The sequence below is a fragment of the Brachypodium distachyon genome, chromosome 3, assembly GCF_000005505.3.
Source record: "Brachypodium distachyon strain Bd21 chromosome 3, Brachypodium_distachyon_v3.0, whole genome shotgun sequence".
Taxonomy (NCBI): Eukaryota; Viridiplantae; Streptophyta; class Magnoliopsida; order Poales; family Poaceae; genus Brachypodium; species Brachypodium distachyon.
The window spans coordinates 41,254,318-41,275,352 of record NC_016133.3 but is presented as its reverse complement, the minus strand read 5'-3'; the positions used below and the strand labels follow the sequence as shown (position 1 = coordinate 41,275,352).

The window sequence follows — 21,035 nt, the reverse complement described above, 5'->3', positions numbered from 1 at the left end:
GAAATTGATGGAGCTAGTTCTGAGACTTGTGCTGGAGAGTCCGGAATCAAGTCATGTTGTTGTTCCACTTCTTCTTGTAGAGATTGCTCTAGGCCACCTAAGTCATTGTCCTGCGTGATGACTTCCTCCCTCTATCTAGGATGCTGCTCTAGTTCCACATCAATCGCATCTTCTGTATCATTTGAATTGTTCATTGAAATCACTCCAGTCACCATTCTTTTGTTGATGTCTTGATTTTCCTCCTCTTCCTTTCCTGTCACACTATACAAGTCAGGAAACACATCAGTCAAATCAGGTGCTTCCCCGTAAAATGATTCATGCTCTCTAAATGTTACATCCATGCTCACAAACATTCTCCTTTCGGAGGGACACCAGCACTTATAACCTTTTTTGTTTTCTAGAATAACCAACAAATATACATTTCAAAGCCCTCGCATCTAGTTTTCCAGCTGAAGGTCTGTGATCTCTTACAAAACATACACATCCAAACACCTTTGGAGGAACAATATATGATGTCTTACCAGTTAAGCACTCTACTGGTGTTTTGTAATTGAGAACTCTTGACGGCATCCTATTTATCAAATATGCTGCCGTCATTACCGCTTCACTCCACAAATTTTTTTAGACATTCATGGCCATCATTAAGCAACGAGTTACCTCTAGTAGATGCCTATTCTTCCTCTCAGCTAGCCCATTTTGCTCTGAAGTACCTGGACAAGTAGTTTGATGAATAATACCAAAACTTGACAAATACTCATCAAATTCCTTATTCACATACTCTGTACCATTGTCGGTACAAAATATTTTCACACAAGCATCATACCGAGTTCTGACCAAATTATGGAAATCTTGGAAGCATTCATAAACATCACTTTTACTTCTCAACACGTACAGCCAAGTAGTTCTAGTGCAGCAATCAATAAACGTCACAAAATAACGATATCCATTAATCGAACATACTCCACTAGGGCCGCACACATCAGAGTGTATAGTTTCGAAGGGTTTTGCACTCCTAACATCCAATAGCATGTATGAGCTCCTAGTATGTTTCCCATACTCACAAGCATCACACTAACTTTTCCTTACTAACCCTACCATAAAGTTCAGGATAAATTTTACTCAACACTACAAAAGGAATATGCCCTAGTCGACGGTGCTGCAACAAAAGCTCACTTAGAGGAGAAGAGAACATTGTAGCAGCTACTACAGGTGACTCATCTTTATCCAAGTAGTATAACCCATCACACATCGTCCCCTTCCCAAGCCTTCTTCCAGTCCCAAGCTCCTGAAACATACACCAAGTTGGGAAGAAAAGAGCCACACAATTAAATTCATTCGTGATGCAGCTGACACATAAGAGATTTGGGAAGAAAGGGACATGCAGGACAGATGATAAAATCATATTTAGGCTGCATGAAACTGTTCCTGATCCCTTAATGCGCTGAGCAGAACCATCAGCAAGTTTCACATATTGTTCACTAAGACCAGGGGCATAGCTAATAAAATCTTTATGTGATCCAGCCATGTGTCTGGAGGCTCCAGAATCAAGTAACCAAGGGGTAGTAGGACAATCATATGCATTTAAATTAAAATTATTACCACTAGTATTAGCAGATGCAGCACAAGTTTCAGCAGGGTGTGACTTGTCGCCTGCGGCAGCTTCCTTGAATTGACGCCATTTTTCTAGATCCTCCTTGCTCATTTGAATACTCACAGTTTGAGACACCTCTTCACTGGTAGTTGAACTGTTTGCCCTGCCCACAAACCGGCCTCCACGCCCACGGCCTAAACCATGAATCCCACTGCCACGTCCTCGGCCCCTTGCAACCTAGTCCTAGCCACGTCCACGACCTGCTCCCATCAGCGTAGGACAAGATGCCCGCATATGTCCTGTTTGACCACACTCAAAACATGTTTTGTCGCTTATAGGTACGATTGTCTTGTAAGAATTACCAGTTTGAGTGACAAACATGGCTGATCTCCCTTGTGTTATACTCTGTGTAGAAGGCCCAATTCCCTCAAGTTTCAACCTGTTTTCTTCACTAATGATAGCTGATATGGCTTGTTCTAGACTTGGTAATTTTTCACCCCCATAAAGTGCTGCCCTTCGGTTCTCAAACCTGGAATCGAGCCCATTCAAAAATTCCCTAACACGTCTCTTCTCCGTCCACTTATTGTATGTTTCAACACACTTGCTGCAGTCCAAAACAATAGGATCATAATAGTCCAGATCACTCCATAGTCGCTTCAGTTCAGATACATACTCAACAACTGTTTTATCCCCTTGATTAAGTTCCTGCAGTTCCTTCTGAATTTTACAGGCGAGCATTTCATTACCAACACCTGAAAAGGTACCTTTCAACAACCTCTAGATTTCAGATACTTCCTTAATCCTCTCTACTTGCTTTGCAATTTGAGGTGAAACCGAGCTTAGCAACCATGCCCTCACAAGAGCATTGGTCATCTTCCACCTCTGGCCCTCCTTAGAGTTCTCCTCTACTGGCTTCTCCACTGTACCTACCTAGCACATATCCTTCAAGCTTCCTTGAAATCAAGATGGTTTCAGCGTGCTCTGCCCAACTAGCATAACTCTCAGGCCCTTCTAACTTCACAAGTGGCATCTGTAGGGGATGAATTTCTTCCTTATTCTCTATGTCTGTCCTTGAACTCTGTCCTTGCTTACTAATTGCATCAAACAAGTTTCTGTATTTCTCATCCATCGCCTGAAGAACAGCAGCAAGCTCCTTTGCTGTAACCACTGAAGGGGAACCATCATCGTCACCCATCTTTTTGATCTATCTCCACCAGTACCAGACCACCACAAACACCAAAAATAAATCTCCCCAAACACACCTAGATACCAGTTCCCGACGTCTCCACTCACACCTCGTCGCCACCAGTCAACCCGGGACTAACCGCCGTTGTCGGGATGAAGCTCGAATCCACTGTAGAAATCGGAGTCACTGTCTCCGCCCTCAAACAACGAATCGCCTCCACAGCTTCAAGTCCACCAAATCGCCTCCAATGTCGCCGCCTGCACCAAATCACCCTCGATTCACCACCGGCCAGCTTCCAACGTGGATGGCCACGCAGGCTCTGATACCATGATGAAGACCACCATCAGAGATTCATCAATCCAACAAGAACAATCAGAAATCGAAGTGAGGAGGCTGGAGAAGAAACAGGGGTTTGTAGAGGCTTGTCGAACACACACACACACCTCACAGTTCTGCTCTCTGTTTATTTTTACAATATTACAGTTTACAAATAGGACCCTGGTATTTCTTACTCACACCTGCAAGTCCCTCCAACAATAAATTTTGCATATTGGTGACCATTTTATCATAGAATAAAAAGGAAATCCATGCTCTATGTTATATCGTTAATGCTCTTCAAGATCAGTTTGTCATCCTGGTTTATTTATTTTTTGAAATTATTTGTATGTAAAATATTTTATATCAACGGGTGCTACCAGCCCCCGATAGATTTTATATCAGCTCGCGGACGGCGCCGTTCATCGACCGCTCGCAGCCGCCGCCGCTGCGGGACCTCATGGTGCACTTCTCGGCGGACTCGCTGGCGGAGCTCAAGGAGCGCGCCCGGCGAGAGCTCCTGGCAGCCGGGGACGCGGCAGGCGCGGCAGGACTGACGCGGTTCCAGGCGCTGACGTCGCCTCTCTGGCGCAGCATCACCCGCGCCAGGGGCCTGGCGCCGGAGCAACGCACGGTGTGCCGCGTCCTGCGACAACCGCGGGCGGCTGCGGCCTGCGCTGCCCGCGGAGTACTTCGGCAACGCCATCGACGCCGTGGGCACGGAGCCCGTGTTTGTTTATGAGCTGCTGGCGCGCGGTGGCGGCGCAGACGGACACAGCCATCAGGGCGCGCGCGGCGGCGTGGAAGGCGGAGCCGGTGGTGTACTACACGATGAGGCTCTTCGACCCTTGCGGGACGCTGATGGGGAGCTCGCCGCGGTTCGACATGTACGGCTGCGACTTTGGGTGGGGGAAGCCGTTGGCGGTGCAGAGCGGCAGGGCCAATAAGGTTGACGGGAAGACGTCGTTGTACCCTGGCCGGGACGGGGGAGGCAGCATGGACGCGGAGATCTCGCTGACGGCAGACCACATGGCGGCGCTGCAGCTGGACCAAGAGTTCTGGGCCGCTGTGTCGCCGTCGCCGCCGGAGGGGAAGGCTTTTCCGACCGACCACCACTCGACCAGCGCACGCACCTAGTGGGGCGTAGTGCTGCCTCTTGGCTTCTCTCCTTTCTATTGTTTCATCGTGTTCGTTTGCTTATCCACTGCTACCCCTACATCAGACTGTGCTGCTGCTGCATACAAGAGTACTACCGTCTCAGAAGATTTATTCTTGGCTTAATTGGAACCACAAGAACGAATGCTTGTAATTACAACAAAACGTGTTTGCTTGTGACCAGAACTGATTTTGATGAGATTGAGGCTTCGACACCTTAAGAGTTTTTTTACAGTACCGCGTTCAAAATGAACCGAAGTTACTTCATTTCAATAAAAAGTCGTTTTCCAAAAAATATTCGTCCAAATATATACATATGCGATCTAGTTTTGAAGAGTTCGTCGCGAGAAATCCAACGGTGAAAGCGGATTGTAATTCCGATGCTCGGTTCAAAATCAGAAATAACTGTACGTGATGAAATATTTACCTCCGCATGCAGCAACCAATGTACGTGCATGCAACCACAAAAGCTTGAGTAAATCTCGTTGGACCGCGCATTTCTGACTTTCCGTCCGTGTGCGCAAGGAAAAGTGCCACACCCGTCTCTCGCGCGCGGTCATCCAGTCCTCTCCCACCACTGGCCCGCGCGCGTCGCTCACGCCCGCCCATCCCCTGGAGGCTGGAGCAACCACACCAAGCCAACCCTCCTCGCGCCCTTCCTATTTCGCCATGCCATCTCCCACCACCGACCCACCTCCCCTCTCCTCTCCCCTCCTCCGGCTCCCGGCGGCTCCGCTCGACCCCGCACCACAAGACTGAACCGCACCCGCAACGCGGTTTTGGCATCCATATCCCCGCCCTGCGGCACCACCAAGGGCGCGCGGCCGACAAACGAGGAGCAGGAGGAGATCGGGGAGCGGTGAGGCCGCACAGCGGCGTGCGTGACCCCTGCTGCCGGCCATGCTGCAGCGCGCGGCGAGCAATGCCTACTCCTGGTGGTGGGCGTCCCACATCCGCACCAGCCAGTCCAAGTGGCTCGACACCACCCTCCATGGTACGCAACCGCATTCCTTCTCCTCGCGCTGCTGAATTTATGGGTTTGCAGTTGTGGTTGTGACAGACAAGGGCGTTTCTTCCTCCCTGCGTGCAGAGATGGAGGATAGGCTCAAGGTCACGATCAAGCTCATTGAAGCGGATGCCGACACGTTCGGCAAGAAGGCCGAACTCTACTTCAGGAGCCGGCCGGAGCTCATCAGCAACGTGGAGGACATGTTCAAATCCTACCAGGCGCTGGCCGACCGGTATGACCGGATATCCTGTGAGCTGCACAAGGCCAACCACACCATTGCCACCGTCTTCCCGGACCACGTCCAGTTATCCATGCAAGAAGGCGACGTCGACGGATTACCAAAGGCACTCACCAGCATTGATCTCATCAACTACAAATTCCCTGCGCTGGAAGGTTTGCCCATGGGCTCACGGGTCACAAGCCGAGGAACTAGCCCCGTTCCAAAGAGGACCCAGACACACCGAAGAGTGGCCTCCCACATGAACAAGGACAAGGCACTGGAGGAGATCGACAAGATGCAGAAGCAAATCCTGGTGCTGCAGACTGAGAAGGAGTTCTTGAAGACCTCTTATGACAGTGCGCTAGGCAAGTATCTAGACATTGAGAGGAAGGTGGCCGAGTTGCAGGAGGAAGTTTGCTGCTTGCAAGATACTTTTAGCACTGGCTCGGACATTGAAGACAACGAAGCCCGAGCACTGATGGCCGCGCGAGCCATTATGTCTTGTGAGCATACATTGGTTAACTTGCAGGACCAGCAAAAGAGATCATCGGTTGAGGCGAGGACGGAATTTCAAAGATTCATCGACGCAAGGGAGAAGCTGAAAACCTTCAAGGATGAGTGTGGTCAGCCACAGACGCAAATTGACGGGACTGATCAAGTTGATACAGGACTTGGCCCAGCACTGCGGTCTGTGGATGGTGATGATTCTGTTCTGACCGAGGTTAAACTTGACTTGCAGGAAGTATGTCAGAAATTCAAAGAACTAATTGAATGGCATCCCGAGGTATCAGTGGCAGACATAGCTGAAAAGGTTGATCAACTTGTGGAGAAGGTAATCAACTTGGAGCTTGCTAGTACTTCGCAGAATGCTCAGATCGATAGAATGAAGACCGAGTTAGATGAATTGCACAAGCGCCTACGTGCCTTGGAAGAAGAGAAGGCGGCTTTGGTTGTTGATTCCAGTAAGTTAGCAGACAAATTGAAGCAAGTTGAAGGGGTGCTGCAAGTTGTCCAACAAATTGGTAGGTCCATACAATATGGTGCAGAGAATATTTATAAAGAAATAACTGATGCCTGCAGTGAACTTACTGAGTTTGTAGAAACATTGCACTCCCCTGAACGCCAAATCTTTTCATCCGACAAGGGCTCGCATGGTCTTTTGGGTCGGCAACAACTTGTTGCAAATGGATCTGAAGGTGTGGATAGTAGTTTATTAGAAGATTATGAATCGGTCCTTCAAAGCTACAAAGATACAGAGCAACAACTTTCAGAATTCGAGAATAAAAATCAGAAGTATCATATTGAGGCAATGTCAGAGCTGAAGGAATTGAAGAGTGCCAATACGATGAAAGATGAAGAGATTCACTCTCTTCGGCGCATACTAAGTTCTTTGCAGAGAAAGATGAATGCTTCTGATCCTGAGTACGTGGAAAAGTCTGAAGAAACGTCCAAAGTTGAAGAACCCCTTCCGTATTCAGCCGTGGAGGAAAAATTTAGGGCAGAGATCGAAAAGGTATTGGAGCAGAACATGGACTTCTGGTTGAGGTTTAGCACATCGTACCATCAAATAAGGAATTTCCAATCAGCATTTGACAAGTTAAAAGCCGAGATGACTAAGTTGACTGATGCACAGGCACAAGGAGCTGCAGACGGATTTCCTACTAATCATCAGGTCGCAAAGCTGGAGTCAGCTGTTTTAGAAAAGAAATTTCGGGATTTGAATACAGACCTTCAAGTTTGGATGGAAAAGAATGTGCTATTAAAAGGAGAGCTGGAGAACAGGTTCTCTTCATTGTGCAGCATCCAAGAGGATATATCAAAGATCACAATTCTTGATAAAGGTTGTGATGAAGATCACTTCAGCTGTTTCCAAGCTGCAAAATTTCAAGGAGAGGTGCTTAATATGAAACAAGAGAACAACAAAGTTGCTAAAGAGCTAGAAGCTGGACTGGACCATGTAAGAGGTCTCCAAGTGGAGGTTGGTAGGGTGCTCTTGAATCTCAGAGAGAATCTTGAACTATCTATAGCAAGAAGTAATCGAGCTCAACAGAACTTTCGAGCCCTGTCAACAAAAGCTGGGGTTCCCCTTAGAACTTTCCTATTTGGTGCGAAGCCGAAGAAACCATCACTCTTTTCATGCATGGGTCCTGGGATGCATAAGCAGTACGGTAGCTCGAAGCATGGTCGTAGATGAGAATTGTTGGATTATCAGCTATCTGTCTCTTGATGTCAAATACAGAAGAGATCTCAATGTAGCTCTCAGTTGATTTATGCTACCTGTATTTACCTTAGCCCTTAAATGTAAAATTGGCTCACGATTAAATTTATTCTGCATTGACCTTTACTACCAGAAGTAAAATTTGTGGATAGTACAGCGTCAGATTTGTCACAATACTACTGTCCCGGTACTGGAAAAAACTCTTTTGCCTTCAATTGCCAAACTGAGGTTCAAGTTGACAATTCCTACAATATTCCAAAAGTGATGGTGCTACTTTCTGATAGTTGAGCTGGTAGGGGAAACTTAAATCTGCAACTGTGTCAAGCCCCAACATTTTTTACCTTCTGGGCATCTTTAGTAATCCGCTGGGAGAAACCAATAACCTTCTGGGCATTTTTGAATTTCTAATGTGAACAATATCCTTTTATTCTTCTGGTGATCTTTTCAGCAGTCATTGAAATGACTTTAAAGGCTACAAAAGCTTGGAGAGCATGTTTCCCCTCATATGACAACATCTTTCTTCTATGCATGGGCGAATAGAATGGCAAATTGCTAGAAGAAATATGTGTTGACTTCAGTGGGTGTGGTTCATGTCCACATTCAAAGTTGATTTGCATGTGATGCTCAGTTAACATCCGAAAAAGGAAAAAGAAGGTTAAGTTACTTGTAAAACTAAAATTGTACCACTTTCTTCTGTTTCCTTTTCTATGGAAGGTGGTGGTGATGTTTACTATCAATTGTTTGTATGTTGCATGGTTTAACCTCTTAACAATTTAACACAAGTTTGAGGGCCTTGCTATTTCCTTAGCAGGAAAGATAAGCGACTGTTGGTGCCAGTGAGCCATGAGAAGAGGGTGTAAGAATCTGGGATCAGATGGATTTGATCAGGTATGTTTCACATTAATGCTTTAGAATGCACACCACATGTAATCAATAATTCTAACATGTCCACTCTTTTATGTATAGACACTTTAGTATTTAGTGGAAGCAATACATGGCCGGTGAAGTGTCAATGTTCAGATATGACTAGTCCTGTTCTATCCATTATATACTCACTGTTTTCAGTTATATGCATAGTTTTTTTTATTACGAAGCAGTGTAGTTCTTTCTAGTTGGTGCACAAGCTTTCTCAAAGCTCTTCTGTTTCCTGAAGTGGTGGGTTCCCGTCTCCTACCTTTTGTTTGTCAAGCTCAGAACATGGATAGCTCTTACATGTTTGAAAATTGCATCCATTAATTTTATATGGAACTGTTTTTGCAAAGATTTCTATGAAGTATTAACATGCTATCTGACACCAGCACCAATTGCCATGGGTTACTCCTATGCTTGTTGAATTGGTTGCTAGTGAACTGGGTACTCATAGGGCAGAATCAAAGGTAAGGCCTACTTGGCAATCTCTAGATTCTACTTAAAGATTGAAGCTCTTGAAGTTGAGAAAGGAGGGTTTAGGTTTCATTGTAGCAAGTATCACATCAATTATCCAGCTGCATTATGTTTCATCTTCTGGACCTTTCTGTTCCTGCTCGATATGTTAGTTTTAGTTCTGTTGTCTTAGTGATGTGAACTTTACAAAAAAAAATCCACTCCATTACAAATTATCAGTCTCATTGCATTGTAAGGGGCTTCATGGCAAATACAAAAGCAAATTGAGAATTGCAGTGGGAAAGACAGTGAGAATTAGTGTTTACTCTAGTACTTTGAAGGATATATGATTCTTGTAGTAGGTTTGTTAGTAAAATGTTAGGAGGTCCTTGCGCAAAATGAGTATACATACTCGTCCAAACATATGTGAATATATAGTCAGTACGATGCAGTTTATGCATTCTTCTTCTCCATGTATAATGCAGAAGATGAGAAGAGCCAATGGCATCAATCTCCTTGTGTTTATTAATTGATATATGGCTGTAGCATATTCCTTAGGAGTGAGTTTTGAGACCTGTTAAGTCTTCTGAACTATGAAGTTCAGCATACTTTTCATTTTTTGTCGAAGGAAAACATACTTTTCATTTGCAATGGCTTCGCTAGACAGAAAGACGGACAACTTCTCTAGGAGCTATTTGCCACGCCACACAGCTCGCTGATGCTCATTTGGGCAGCTTCATTGCCAAGTAAGCCTGATTGAGTTTAAATTATTCACTATGCATTAGATGATATCCTCCTTTCACATGTTTAATCTTAGCTGTAGTGATCATATACTGAGCTGGTACATCAGGGAATTGATCAGGAGATTCAATGGCGAGCTGATTAAAATAGCAACATATTATAGTCCAGACTGTACACTTCAGCGCAGGTTGTCCGCCGAGTAACTTGGTCGAGGATAAATGCCTGATGACGGCATTGTAGTCTTGCTAGAACAAGATCTAAGCTTACCATACAAACCAAGATATGTAGTATGAGGTATGTATTTCTTGCCGCAGAGAAACCCTTTCCGTCTAAAACCCGGTTTCCTTGGAAAAGAAGAGATTTATTACTACAGTACCAAAGTAGGGCTCCATCGAGGCGATATCCACGGACACCCATCTACGACTACGAGGCACCCACGACAAGGCGTGCGCGGGGGAGAGAGATCGATCCTCCTGCCGCTGCAATGGATCCGGGCGACGAGTTCCCCACGGACGTCCTTGTAGAGATCCTGCTGCTGCTCCGGCCCAGCTCCTGCCGCCGGTGCCGCCTTGTCTGCCGGCGCTGGCGCGACGCCGTCGACAGGTGGACCACGGAGATGCAGAGCCGCCCCAAGGTTCTCGTCGCCGTCGGAGAGTCCGCCTACGTCCTCGACGACAGACCCGCGGCAGAGCGCGGCAGGAAGCTGTGGAGGACCGGCAGCGACATGGCTCGCCGCTACAGTTCAGGCATGGACACTGTGGGCACGTGCAACGGCCTCGTGTGCCTCTGCAACCGGATGTCCGGCGGCGCCGCCATCACCGTCGCCAACCCGCTCACCGGCTCCGCTCTGGCCGTCCCGTCCCCGCCGCCCGACATGGATGACCCGTGTTGGCACCGCAAGTATAGCTTCGCGTAACGGGGCGGTACAAGGTCGTGCACGTCCCGTTCTTCTTCGAACAAGTTTGGGTGTTCACGCTCGGCGAGACGTCTTGGCGGGACGTCGTCGTTGCTACGGCCAGCCCCAAGAGCCACCTCAAACCCGGTGCCGGCATCGTTAGCGTCGACGGCACGACGTATTGGGCCACGGAGGGCGCGAAGACGAAGGTCATGTCGATCGACCTCGAGGACGACCACGTCACGTCCATGGGCCCGATCCCGTTCGTGCATTCTGTTACTATGCCTTAGTCGCCTAACAGCTGGTACCTGGCCGAGGTGCACGGGAGGTTGGGCATCGCCATTAGCGACGACACGGCGACAACGGTGTGGGTCTTGGAAGGTGCAAGAGGAGGGGAGCGGAGCTGGAGCCGCTGGTACATCGTGCAGATGCCCTTGCTCCCGTCATCAACACCTCACACAGACGCATTTTGCTCACGGCGGCGAGTGCATCCTTACATTGAAGTGGTTGCCGTGGCGGAACTGCAAAGGTTCTGTCCTGTACAGGCACCACAGGCCAGGCGATGACAGAAGGGAGGCGCGGCGGGGCACGGTGGATATCAGTGAGAGAAACAAAGGGGCGGTGGCCGCCATCATCGAGACCCGTGGCAAAACCTGCTGGACCTTCAACTATGTCGAGACCACGGAGCCATTGAGTGTTTACGAGTGTCGGTGAACGAAGATGGATTCCTCGATTTATTTCTGGGCTGGGTCTTAGAGATTTTTCGATAAGATAAAAGGGGCTTTATTAGTTCTTAGAGATAGCTCTGTTCTCTCTTTTCTAACGATTTTTCGGTCCGTCCCCTTTGTATCTCTTGAGATTTTGTTCCATGTTGCGGGGATTGGCGCGTTCTTTCTATGTGCATGTTAATTTTTTGTTCGATTTGGAGCACTTCAGCAAACCAATATATGTCCACCGGAACGCATATGTCCTCCAAGGCACCGTCTATATTTCGTAATATGACCGGTTTTTCTGTTTCTGGCTTCTAGAAGTCAGATTCAATTCAACCATTAGATCCCTATTGTGATACATCACTGCACAGCCTCTGCATTTGTTTATTTTGAGGCAAAATTTCCATGATAAAGCCGAACTGGTGTTGAACTTGATGTATGACATCTGGACTCTCTTATGCTTGGCTACAATATCAGGCTAAGAACAATAGACTTGTTGTTCCAACAGATTTTTTTTTTAAAAACTAGTAGTAGTAAAACTGGCAGTAAAGTTCAGACTTCAGATAACGCAAGCAGAAGCAGAATATTCAGAGGATCATGCTGTTGGCGGGTATGTGCCTGATTTGCTACAGTAGATAGACATATATTGCGGCGGCTCCGCGATGCATCTTCGGCAACAAAGATCCTCCGTACAACATGCATTTTTTTTTCCTTCGCTTGTACTCCTAGATTCTGAGTCTCAATTTGCCGCATCCATCAGTAGATTGATTCAATCCCATCATTAGAGTATATATACACACGAAGGCATACTGATTCGTATTTAAATTCAAAGGACGACGACGCAACCGATCCCAAGAAAAAACAAGAAGAATACCCGCAAAAACAAAAGAAAAAAGAAAGAAAGAAGATTACTAGTACTAGTACCAAGCAGAGCTGGATCGAGGTGATCCACAGAAACCCATCTACGAGGCAACGCCAACGCGCTTTCGGCTGCAAGCAGCAATGGATCCGGGCGAGGAATTCCCCACGGACGTCTTCGTGGAGATCCTGCTGCATCTCCCGCCCCTCCGTATCTCCGAGGTTTTGTTGCGTGTGGTGTGGGGAATTGTGTGTTCTCACACGTAGGATGTGAAATTTTTGTTCCTTTGGAGCACTTCAGTAGGAGTAGCAGGGAGCACCAAGATGTCCACCACAACGCCCATTTCCCCTGAGATTATATGATCAATTTTTGTTTTACCAAGATAATTTTATGATCGGTTCGTTTTCTTTGCTTCTAGAAATTATATTCAGCGAACCACTAGAGATACAAGAGATTGAAGTATTGAACACAACCAAGACTACAGACCTCCTGGTGGAGATCCAATTGTGAATTTGTGATACCTCACCTGCATATTTTTCTGAGGCAAGTTTTCCGTGATGAAGCAGAACTTGTGTTGATGTCTGAAATCTGGACTCTCCTATGGTTGGCTGCAATGTCATGTTATTTTGCATATCTGTTAGCAGCACATCTATCGTATAAGGACAATAGACTTGTTGTTAGAACAGGAAAAAAACTACAGTGGCAAAACTGACAGCAAAATTCAGAATACGCAAGCAGAGTTGCAGCAGGGCAATAAGCAAGCAGATCCATGTTCAACAGACATTGTAACCGGCTAAAAAACTGCAGCATTGACAACGGTACCCGGAAAGGTCAAGCTAATGAAACAACAGAGGATGTCAAGGCTCGGTTCAGGGATGAGGCCAATGTAACACGAACAATTGTTAGAAGTAACGCCAAACCTGAGAATTTTATTCTTGTCCGCATAAAAGAACTCAGTCTTGCAATCTCACCGGAACCTCAGGCCCTTGTACGAGTAATGCGCGGCCCAGCGACTAGAGACTCCTTGCCGATTCTGTTTCTCGCTGTGTTTACAGTTCCCCAAAAAAATATTCTAGGGGATTTTGACTGTGTACCTTGAAAACCAAATTGGCCCAGCAAAGCCCATTATTTTTTCCAAAGCTCCCTTTTTCCTTCTTTTCTTTGCGAGCATCATTTATTTAGTTTTTTTTTTCATAAAGAGGGCTCACAACTAGGGCGAACCTCTGAAGAAGAAAATTTAAAGTAAAACAAATCTTCGATAGTTTATTCGTTCGGCTCTTTGGTTCAAACAATGTTTAGATAGTCTTATGCAGTTGTATTCTTATGATTTTTGTGTGTACAAGTTCGATTCACGGGAATTACTCAAATGAAATCCCATGGCATAGCCTTCCTAAGAAATCAGAGAGATCCTAAATAGCATGCTCGTTCTTAGAAATTCAGAGGAATCATGGTCCTATTTTTTTTTCCAATCTTTAGGCCTGGTGCGAGCACCAGCAAATTCAGAGATTTTCTAGTATGAACTTTTCAGATAGGTGAATCTTCGGGTTAGAGCTTTCAAATAGCACTAATTTGAAAGCAAAATTAGGAGAGTCCATGGGCGCGGTCTCTCGGCGTAAAGCATGCAGGGTCTGTTTGGATTGAGCCCCACTTAGCCTTACCAAAATATTGGCATGACCAAATCAAAGGCATGACCAAAACATTGGCAGCATGTGCTTGTTTGGATTGTAGCCATGGTGCATGCCAAAAGTTTACTGATCATTGGCTTCAATTTGGTTGATGTACAATGTGCCTGCAATCGGGGAAAAATAGCAAAGAGAAATATATCAATGAAGCACAGGATTAAAGGAGTGACATGGATGTGATCAAGAAACACCAAAATCAACTACTCGTAGTATTTATAAATGAATATTGCAGAACTAGCATATCGCTGCCGCCGCAAAACATAACAAGGAAAAGGGGATCAACGTGGTTATGATGGGACTCTTGAGTTCTGACCATGGGGGTGCGATTTGATCCTTGGAGAGAGGGGAGGAAGAATCGTGGAGATCGGCCTTCACGAAATCATGGCTGCCGGAGCCGCGCTCCGACGGCAGCTATAGATCTAAAGACTTCCGGTTCTCGTGGTGTGCAGCTGAGGAGAGAAATCAAGACGAGAAGATTGCTGCTTCGGTAGTATATCAGGATGAGAGCTCACGCAGGATTTGGTCGCCAATTTGTTGGCGGACGGTTTCTCCGCCGTTGCTGTGCCCTCGCGTTGATGAAAATTAGACGTGGGCGCGCCCAAGGTTGGCAGGGCGTACAAAAACTGGCATCGATCCAAAGAGACCAAATCTCACGGGCGTGCCAATTTATTGGCAAGGTCACCGTTCTTACCGATCCAAACATGCCCGCAGATACTGAGATACGGGTATGTAGCCAAAAACTACTAGCCGAATTTGCAAGTCTTAAAATAACTCATCCTGGCGTCTGATTTGCCGCCGGGAAAAGCTTCCGAAGCTACGAACGAACGACGGCGCTAAATTCAGAGAAGCAGCGGCCCACCAAAGGCTCTAGAATCGGCGTGTGTGCACGCGCCACCAACCACCTCCCTCCACACGCGCATTCCCGGCGCTCCAGTCGTGTGAACGGTCGCCCTGCACAGCACGGGCAGGTGCTCCGTGCTCGCTGAGACGGCGACACCGGTGAAGCCGAGCTGTCAGCCCCCGACTCCCCGAGGCCGCCTCCAGCTCTCCCTCCTGCACGTGTCCTGCCACGCGGCACGTGCTGGCGGCCTCACCGCGGGCGATCCAGCCGGGCTAGCTGGAGCGCGCCCGCCGCCAGCGCCCACAGTGAGAGCCAGCCCGCGCGCGCGCCCCGAGGCTTCACGCGGCCTGCCACCGCTGTCAGTCCTGACGGCATGGGCCCACTGCGACAGGCTCCATCTGAGGCAGGCGATGCCGATGTGGACGCGCGCAAGGGACGGGGCCCCGCCAGCCAGGACGTCGGTCGGTGTCGCGCACGCGCAGGCCCATGCCGGCTCCACGTGACCGCTTCGTACGCTTGCGATGGTGGGCTCGTGCTCCTGCGTGCTCCCCCCCCCCCCCCGGCGGGGTTGATCCGTTCTGTACCACATGACTTGTTTCTTCTTTTCTGAGGACGGAAGCAAAGACTAGATAGACTAGCTTCGGTGGATTCGTTCGCGCGGAAGTGACTAAGCTTCGGTGCCGGTGGATTTGGGACTTCGGAGGAGTGACGTGTGCCACCGTCACGATGATTATAATTTGGTGAGATGGCACGCGTGCAAAACCTCCCTGTCCGGAGACACCGCGGCGATCGGTCGGTCCCCGGAGGCTGGCGTCGCGCGACCAAGATGAGATGCCAAGGGTATGGAGACGGCCAGACGGAGACACTGGCCGGGTGCGTGTCGGGCCAAGTGTCCTCCGCGCGCCGGCGCACCTGGCTGCATGTGGACCCCCTGCCCCGCTGCGGATCCGCCACGGCGCCCGCGCCCACCACCAACCATCACGTCGCTTGCATGCCATGCGCGCCGTGGCCGTGGCGACATTGTGACGATGGTCGGTGGGGGGACTCCCCTGCCCACCCCGGCCCCCGTCCTCTCGTTTTCCGGGGGCTTTTCTCGCTCGCTCAGGTGCGGCGCGAGCGATGGCACCGCGGCAGGGTGCAGTTGCAGGGAATGTACGTGGAGCTTCCTGCCTATATCACGGCGAAAAACATTGTAGCGACAGGCTGATCGACCGAGTGATGGTACCGGAGCTGCATGCAATTTGGCGTGTGCTACTGCTCTTTCGTCCTAGCAAGGTTTTGGACAGGTTAATTTGGGGTTGTGGTGATCGAGTCGTCAAGGATAATGGAAGCACGATCAATGAACAGTGCGCGATTATTATGGACGAAGGAATATATACCCTGTCGCATGCATGCACCAAACAGAGGTGGGGGGGATTCTCAAACTTAAACACACTTGCTAGTTGCTACCAAAACAAAATATCTGATTAAGGTGGATAAAACGATGCGCTTTACGCAATGATTAGTGGGCTGGGTTGGTTGATTTGGCTACTTTTGCACAGTACGTACACTACGCACATAAACAGAAAAGCAAAGATAACATAAACGTCCACTAGCTAGTGTCACCTAATTTCATTCAACGAATTGACCCCTGATTGTTTTTCTCTCTCTTCCGATGCCCATTATGATGGCTTTGCTTAATTATCGCCTACACAACACACATGTGGCCACACCAGCAAAATCTCCTGCCAAAATCTCGCTGAAGGAATTCCAACGCCTTGCATGCAAGTTGCAACTTTGAGAGTCCAGTGGGGATATTATACTGTTCCAAAAGATATACCCGTGAATATTTGCGTCCCAAATTCCAAACACAACGCCGGAACCAAATTTGTTAATGTTTTCTGGTACATATTGCATGACGACAGGCACGAGAAAAAAAGTTTAAACTAATCGAGTCTGTACGTACGTGCACATCATGCAAACACATATTCGCGATGTCGGAGGTTCCAACCGCAAGAACGGCCGCCTCCATAGACCAAAGTTGAGGAAGATGGATTGATTGATATAACTGCAGCTGCAAGTGACACTTTCTAAATCAGTACGTGCACATGCCACCTTTGCTAAATAAGTGTAGGCAGCTAAACCAGAGATGCTCTACATTTTCCTACAAGGGTTTATTGGATGAGAAGGTTAACATTTTTCACCGACAGAATAAAAGAACACCTCGGATCAGCTCTGCCTCAGATTAACCAGAAGTGGCTGTCGACAGCGGATCGAGAACGTCCGATGATCGAACGCAGCAGCAACTAGCTAGTACTCCGTAGCAAAATTCAACCGGAATGCGCGTGAAGATTTTTCCCCGTCCCTTTCCGTTCCCATCAGCGCAGCAACCACGCTGTCCTCTTCCCACCCCCACTCTCCCTCTCTCTCTCTCGGTCTCGCTCACCTAAAAACAAATTCTCGCTCCCAAGCAAGCAAACTTGTAACAACACGCGGCGGCATCCTGCCACACGCGACAACGAACGCGGGGCGCCGTGTCGAGCATCCGTTCAAGTCCCAGGAGCGCACGCGCGGCCGGGGTGACCGTCCATCGGCAGCCCGACCGCGTCGCTCTCGCCGGCGTAAGTGGAGGGGTGGCGTGGGCACTGGGCAGGCGTCGGCGTCCGAAAGAAGCTTCCATCCTCTTCAGCGTGACAGTCACCGGCTCCTTTGTTTGTTTGTTACTACTACAAGTCCTAATCCGTTTCCCGTTGATTCAACGAAAATTATGCAATGTGGCCAAGGAGGCCGGGCAAGGTATACATGGTCGGGGGTATACACTTGGTTTGCACGAAGGTGTATATATACTGCATTTTGTGGTTGATAATAAAAGGAGGACGGGCGATGGGCACAGCACACATAGACGTCGCATCACCGGTTTTGTCGCGCAGCGTGTACGAAGCAGTGAGTAGCGTGCTGTGGCGGAGTAAATGGGAGGTCTCGACGGTGTTTGCGGCCATTGCAATTTTTTGGTGCGGCTGTTTCATGGTTCGTTCCTCTCACGTCACGCACTCATTTGGTAACTGTCAACGATACATAACTTGTCCACATTAACTTGCCCATACCATTTTCTGCGGGATATACGTACACTAGTACTACTTAACTAGTTATTGAGTACTCCGTATTTGAGTGGCGTACGTGCACCGGTACTGAAAGAAACAGTGGAGTCGCACTCGTACTGCCTTGCTAATTGTGTGACAACTCACGAAAATCAACAATGCATGCACCGGAACACCTAACGCAACCATCAGATCCACTGCTACATGGCTTCTCCGTCGTACTCCTCATCTGCCTCTGATCTTATCCAATAAAAACGTTATATCTTACAGTTTGCGTCGTATCCTATGTTTTGTCCACTCCCCCCTCAGCCCATAGGGCATCAACTAATTGCATCAAACGGACAACAAACTTCGGATCGTTAACGGCTCATAACCATGGTGGCAAGTAGAAAGATAGTCCTAGACATGCCAATTTTAATTTGACCCGTACAAGTAGGCTGAAAAGAATAATTTACAAACCATCACATAGAACGCATGGAAATTAGATGCATCACAAGTAAAAGCCAAGAACCACCGCTTCGAGATGCCATGTTGCTTCATGGATTGTACACGTGTGTAAAGGTTTTTGGCCACAATGAGAAAATGGAGGAAATAATGTGAGTTAGATCCACCAAAGATGACAACCGGACTTGTAGGACAAGATAGATGTAAACGACAAACTGCATGGATAGGATGCTAAGAACCACCGTTTTAGAGTGCCAGGTTGCGCCATGGGTGGCACATTTGTCAAAAGAGCATCGATGGCCGCGTGGCAACAAGCTCGAGGGCACCGCTGACAAAGAGAGATTGGAAGATCAACAAAGAAGTGGGGAAGGGCAGAATTGAAAAAGATCACTTCTACTTCTCTTACAGGAAACAACAAACCGCGTGCTTAGAAGTTAGGACACGTAGAACTAGTGCACTACAAGTAAATGCCATGCGTAAGAACCACCGCTTTAGAGTGTCACGTTACGCCATGGGCGGCACACCTGTCAAAACAACATCAATGCCGCTTGCCAGCAAGCTCGAGGACACGACCGACAAAGAGATAGTGGAAAGAAGATCAAAAGAGAAGCATATAAGGGTTGATTTGGAAAATATCACTTCCGTTTTCTTTTATAAGAAACAACAAATTGTCTGCATAGAACGCGTGGAACTACATGCACTACAAGTAAATGCCACGCGTAAGTACCACCGCTTTAGAGTGTCACATTACGTCATGGGAAGAACACTTGTCAATAGAGCATCGCTACCGCTTGCCAGCAAACTCGAGAACACTGCCGACAAAGAAAGAGAGTGGAAGAAGATCAAAACAGAATTGGAGAAGGGTAGAATTGGAAAGGATCATTTTTATTTCTTTCACAAGAAAACAACAAACTGCATGCATAGGACGCGTGGAACTACATGCACTACGAGTGAACGCCACGCGTAAGAACCACCGCTTTAGAGTGCCACGTTATGCCATGGATGACACACTTGTCAAAAGAGCACCGATGCCGCTTGCCAGCAAGCTCGAGGACACCGCCGAGTAAACGGCACACATAGAACCACCGCTTTAGAGTGCCATGTTACGCCAGTCAAAAGAGCATCAATGCCGCTTGCCAGCAAACTTGAGGACACGCCGAGAAAGAGGAGGGATCAAAAGAGAAACATGGAAGGATAGAATCGGAAAAGATTACTTCTAATGTTTTAAAGGAAATCATTCTTAAGGTGTCATTGGATCATGGTTAATTTATACTCCCTTTGAAGACTGTTCACAATTCACGTAATTGCAAATTCACGAATTCGAGCTGAACCGTAACATTGCAGAGGAATCCGGAAAAGAAATCCATTAGCCGTGAAGCCCTGGCACTTTTTAAAATGCCGTAACTCCAAAAACTCCCCACGGTGAAAATGTGGAGTAGCAGCACCTTTCCCGTTATACCCCCCACTGGCCACTGCTGGGGGAAAAGGGATCTCTGAGCCCAGCACTAATTACACACTGGAGTAGGAGTACTACCCACCGCGGAAGCTCCTATAAATAGCTGGCCTACTCCCACTGTTTCCAGTACCATCCATCCCCAGCGAGTTCTCCCTCCCCTCTCGCATCGCACCCACCGGAAAACGCCCAAATTACAATCCAGTCCAACCCAGTTCGCACCCCAAATCGCACCCAAAGGAGAGCCTCTTCATCTTCCTCGCGCTTCGATTTGCTCTGCTCCGGCGAGATGGGCATCTCCAGCATGCCGGCGCCCAAGGACAGCCTCTTCATCTTCCTCCTGTACAACACGGCGGTGTCCATCGCCGTGCTCTCCAACCTGCTGCGCGGCGCCATGGCCTTCCTCGGCATCCCCGTGCCGGGGGAAGACGGCGACGAGCACATCTTCGCGATGGTGGGGTCGTCGGCTTCCACGGCGGCGGCCGCGGGGCCGAGCCTGGCGGACAGGTTCCGGAGCAGCTTCAGGCCGGCGCTGTTCGGGCGGCGGGCGCACGGCGCGGCGGCGGCGGACTGCCGCGTGTGCCTGGCCAGCTTCGAGCCGGAGTCCGTGGTGAACCGCCTCCCCTGCGGCCACCTCTTCCACCGGGACTGCCTCGAGAAGTGGCTCGGCTACGACAACGCCACCTGCCCGCTCTGCCGCCTCCGCCTTCTCCCCGCCGCCGCCGACCCCTCGCCGCCGGTCGCGCCCGCCCTGATTCACTACTAGAGAAGAGATCGATCTCGCGTCCCGTTACTTCGGGCCCTTTGTAGTGCTCCTTTTCTTCTTCTTCTTCTTCTTCTTCTTCTTCTTCTTCCTCCCCTCCCTTCTTAGTTTTACTACCGATTCCGAGTAGCCCGGCCGGCCTCTTCTTCCTTCGTTTTTTTTCCTTGTGCTGCTGATGTACTCTGTAAATATCCGCGGAGCGCTCCCACCACCATGGAGGTGTAGCGCTTCTGTCCGTGTACTCACTGCTCTTTGAAAGATGAAGAAAGAAAATATCCATGCCCACCAAAAACAGTTTGAGCTTCTTTAGCTTTCCTCTACTCATGAATCAAAATTAGTATGCTGTACTATAGTATGCTGATCTTTATGCTGAATTCCATCGATCATGTGAAACAATCGAAAAAAAGCAGCAGGCGCGCAAGTAAAAATGGAAACTCGGTAGCAATTCTTTTTCTGCGCACGGAAAGTTGAAGTAAAAATGGAAACTCGGCAGCAATTCTTTATTTGTGCAAAG

General features: G+C 48.4%; 2 protein-coding genes across 2 annotated transcripts; both read left to right on the top strand.

The window, feature by feature from the left end:
• The first annotated feature begins 4,697 nt into the window (after positions 1–4,697).
• LOC100821516 (protein NETWORKED 2B) lies at positions 4,698–7,820 on the top strand. Its single transcript, XM_003572280.4, has 2 exons — positions 4,698–5,241; positions 5,338–7,820. Exons 1-2 carry the CDS (start codon positions 5,148–5,150, stop codon positions 7,668–7,670), a joined length of 2,427 nt encoding a protein of 808 aa, XP_003572328.1. The 5' UTR covers positions 4,698–5,147; the 3' UTR covers positions 7,671–7,820.
• Positions 7,821–19,889: 12,069 nt separating this feature from the next.
• On the top strand, positions 19,890–20,830 carry LOC100821215 (probable E3 ubiquitin-protein ligase XERICO). Its single transcript, XM_003572279.4, has one exon. It carries the CDS (start codon positions 20,048–20,050, stop codon positions 20,522–20,524), a length of 477 nt encoding a protein of 158 aa, XP_003572327.1. The 5' UTR covers positions 19,890–20,047; the 3' UTR covers positions 20,525–20,830.
• Positions 20,831–21,035: the final 205 nt, after the last annotated feature.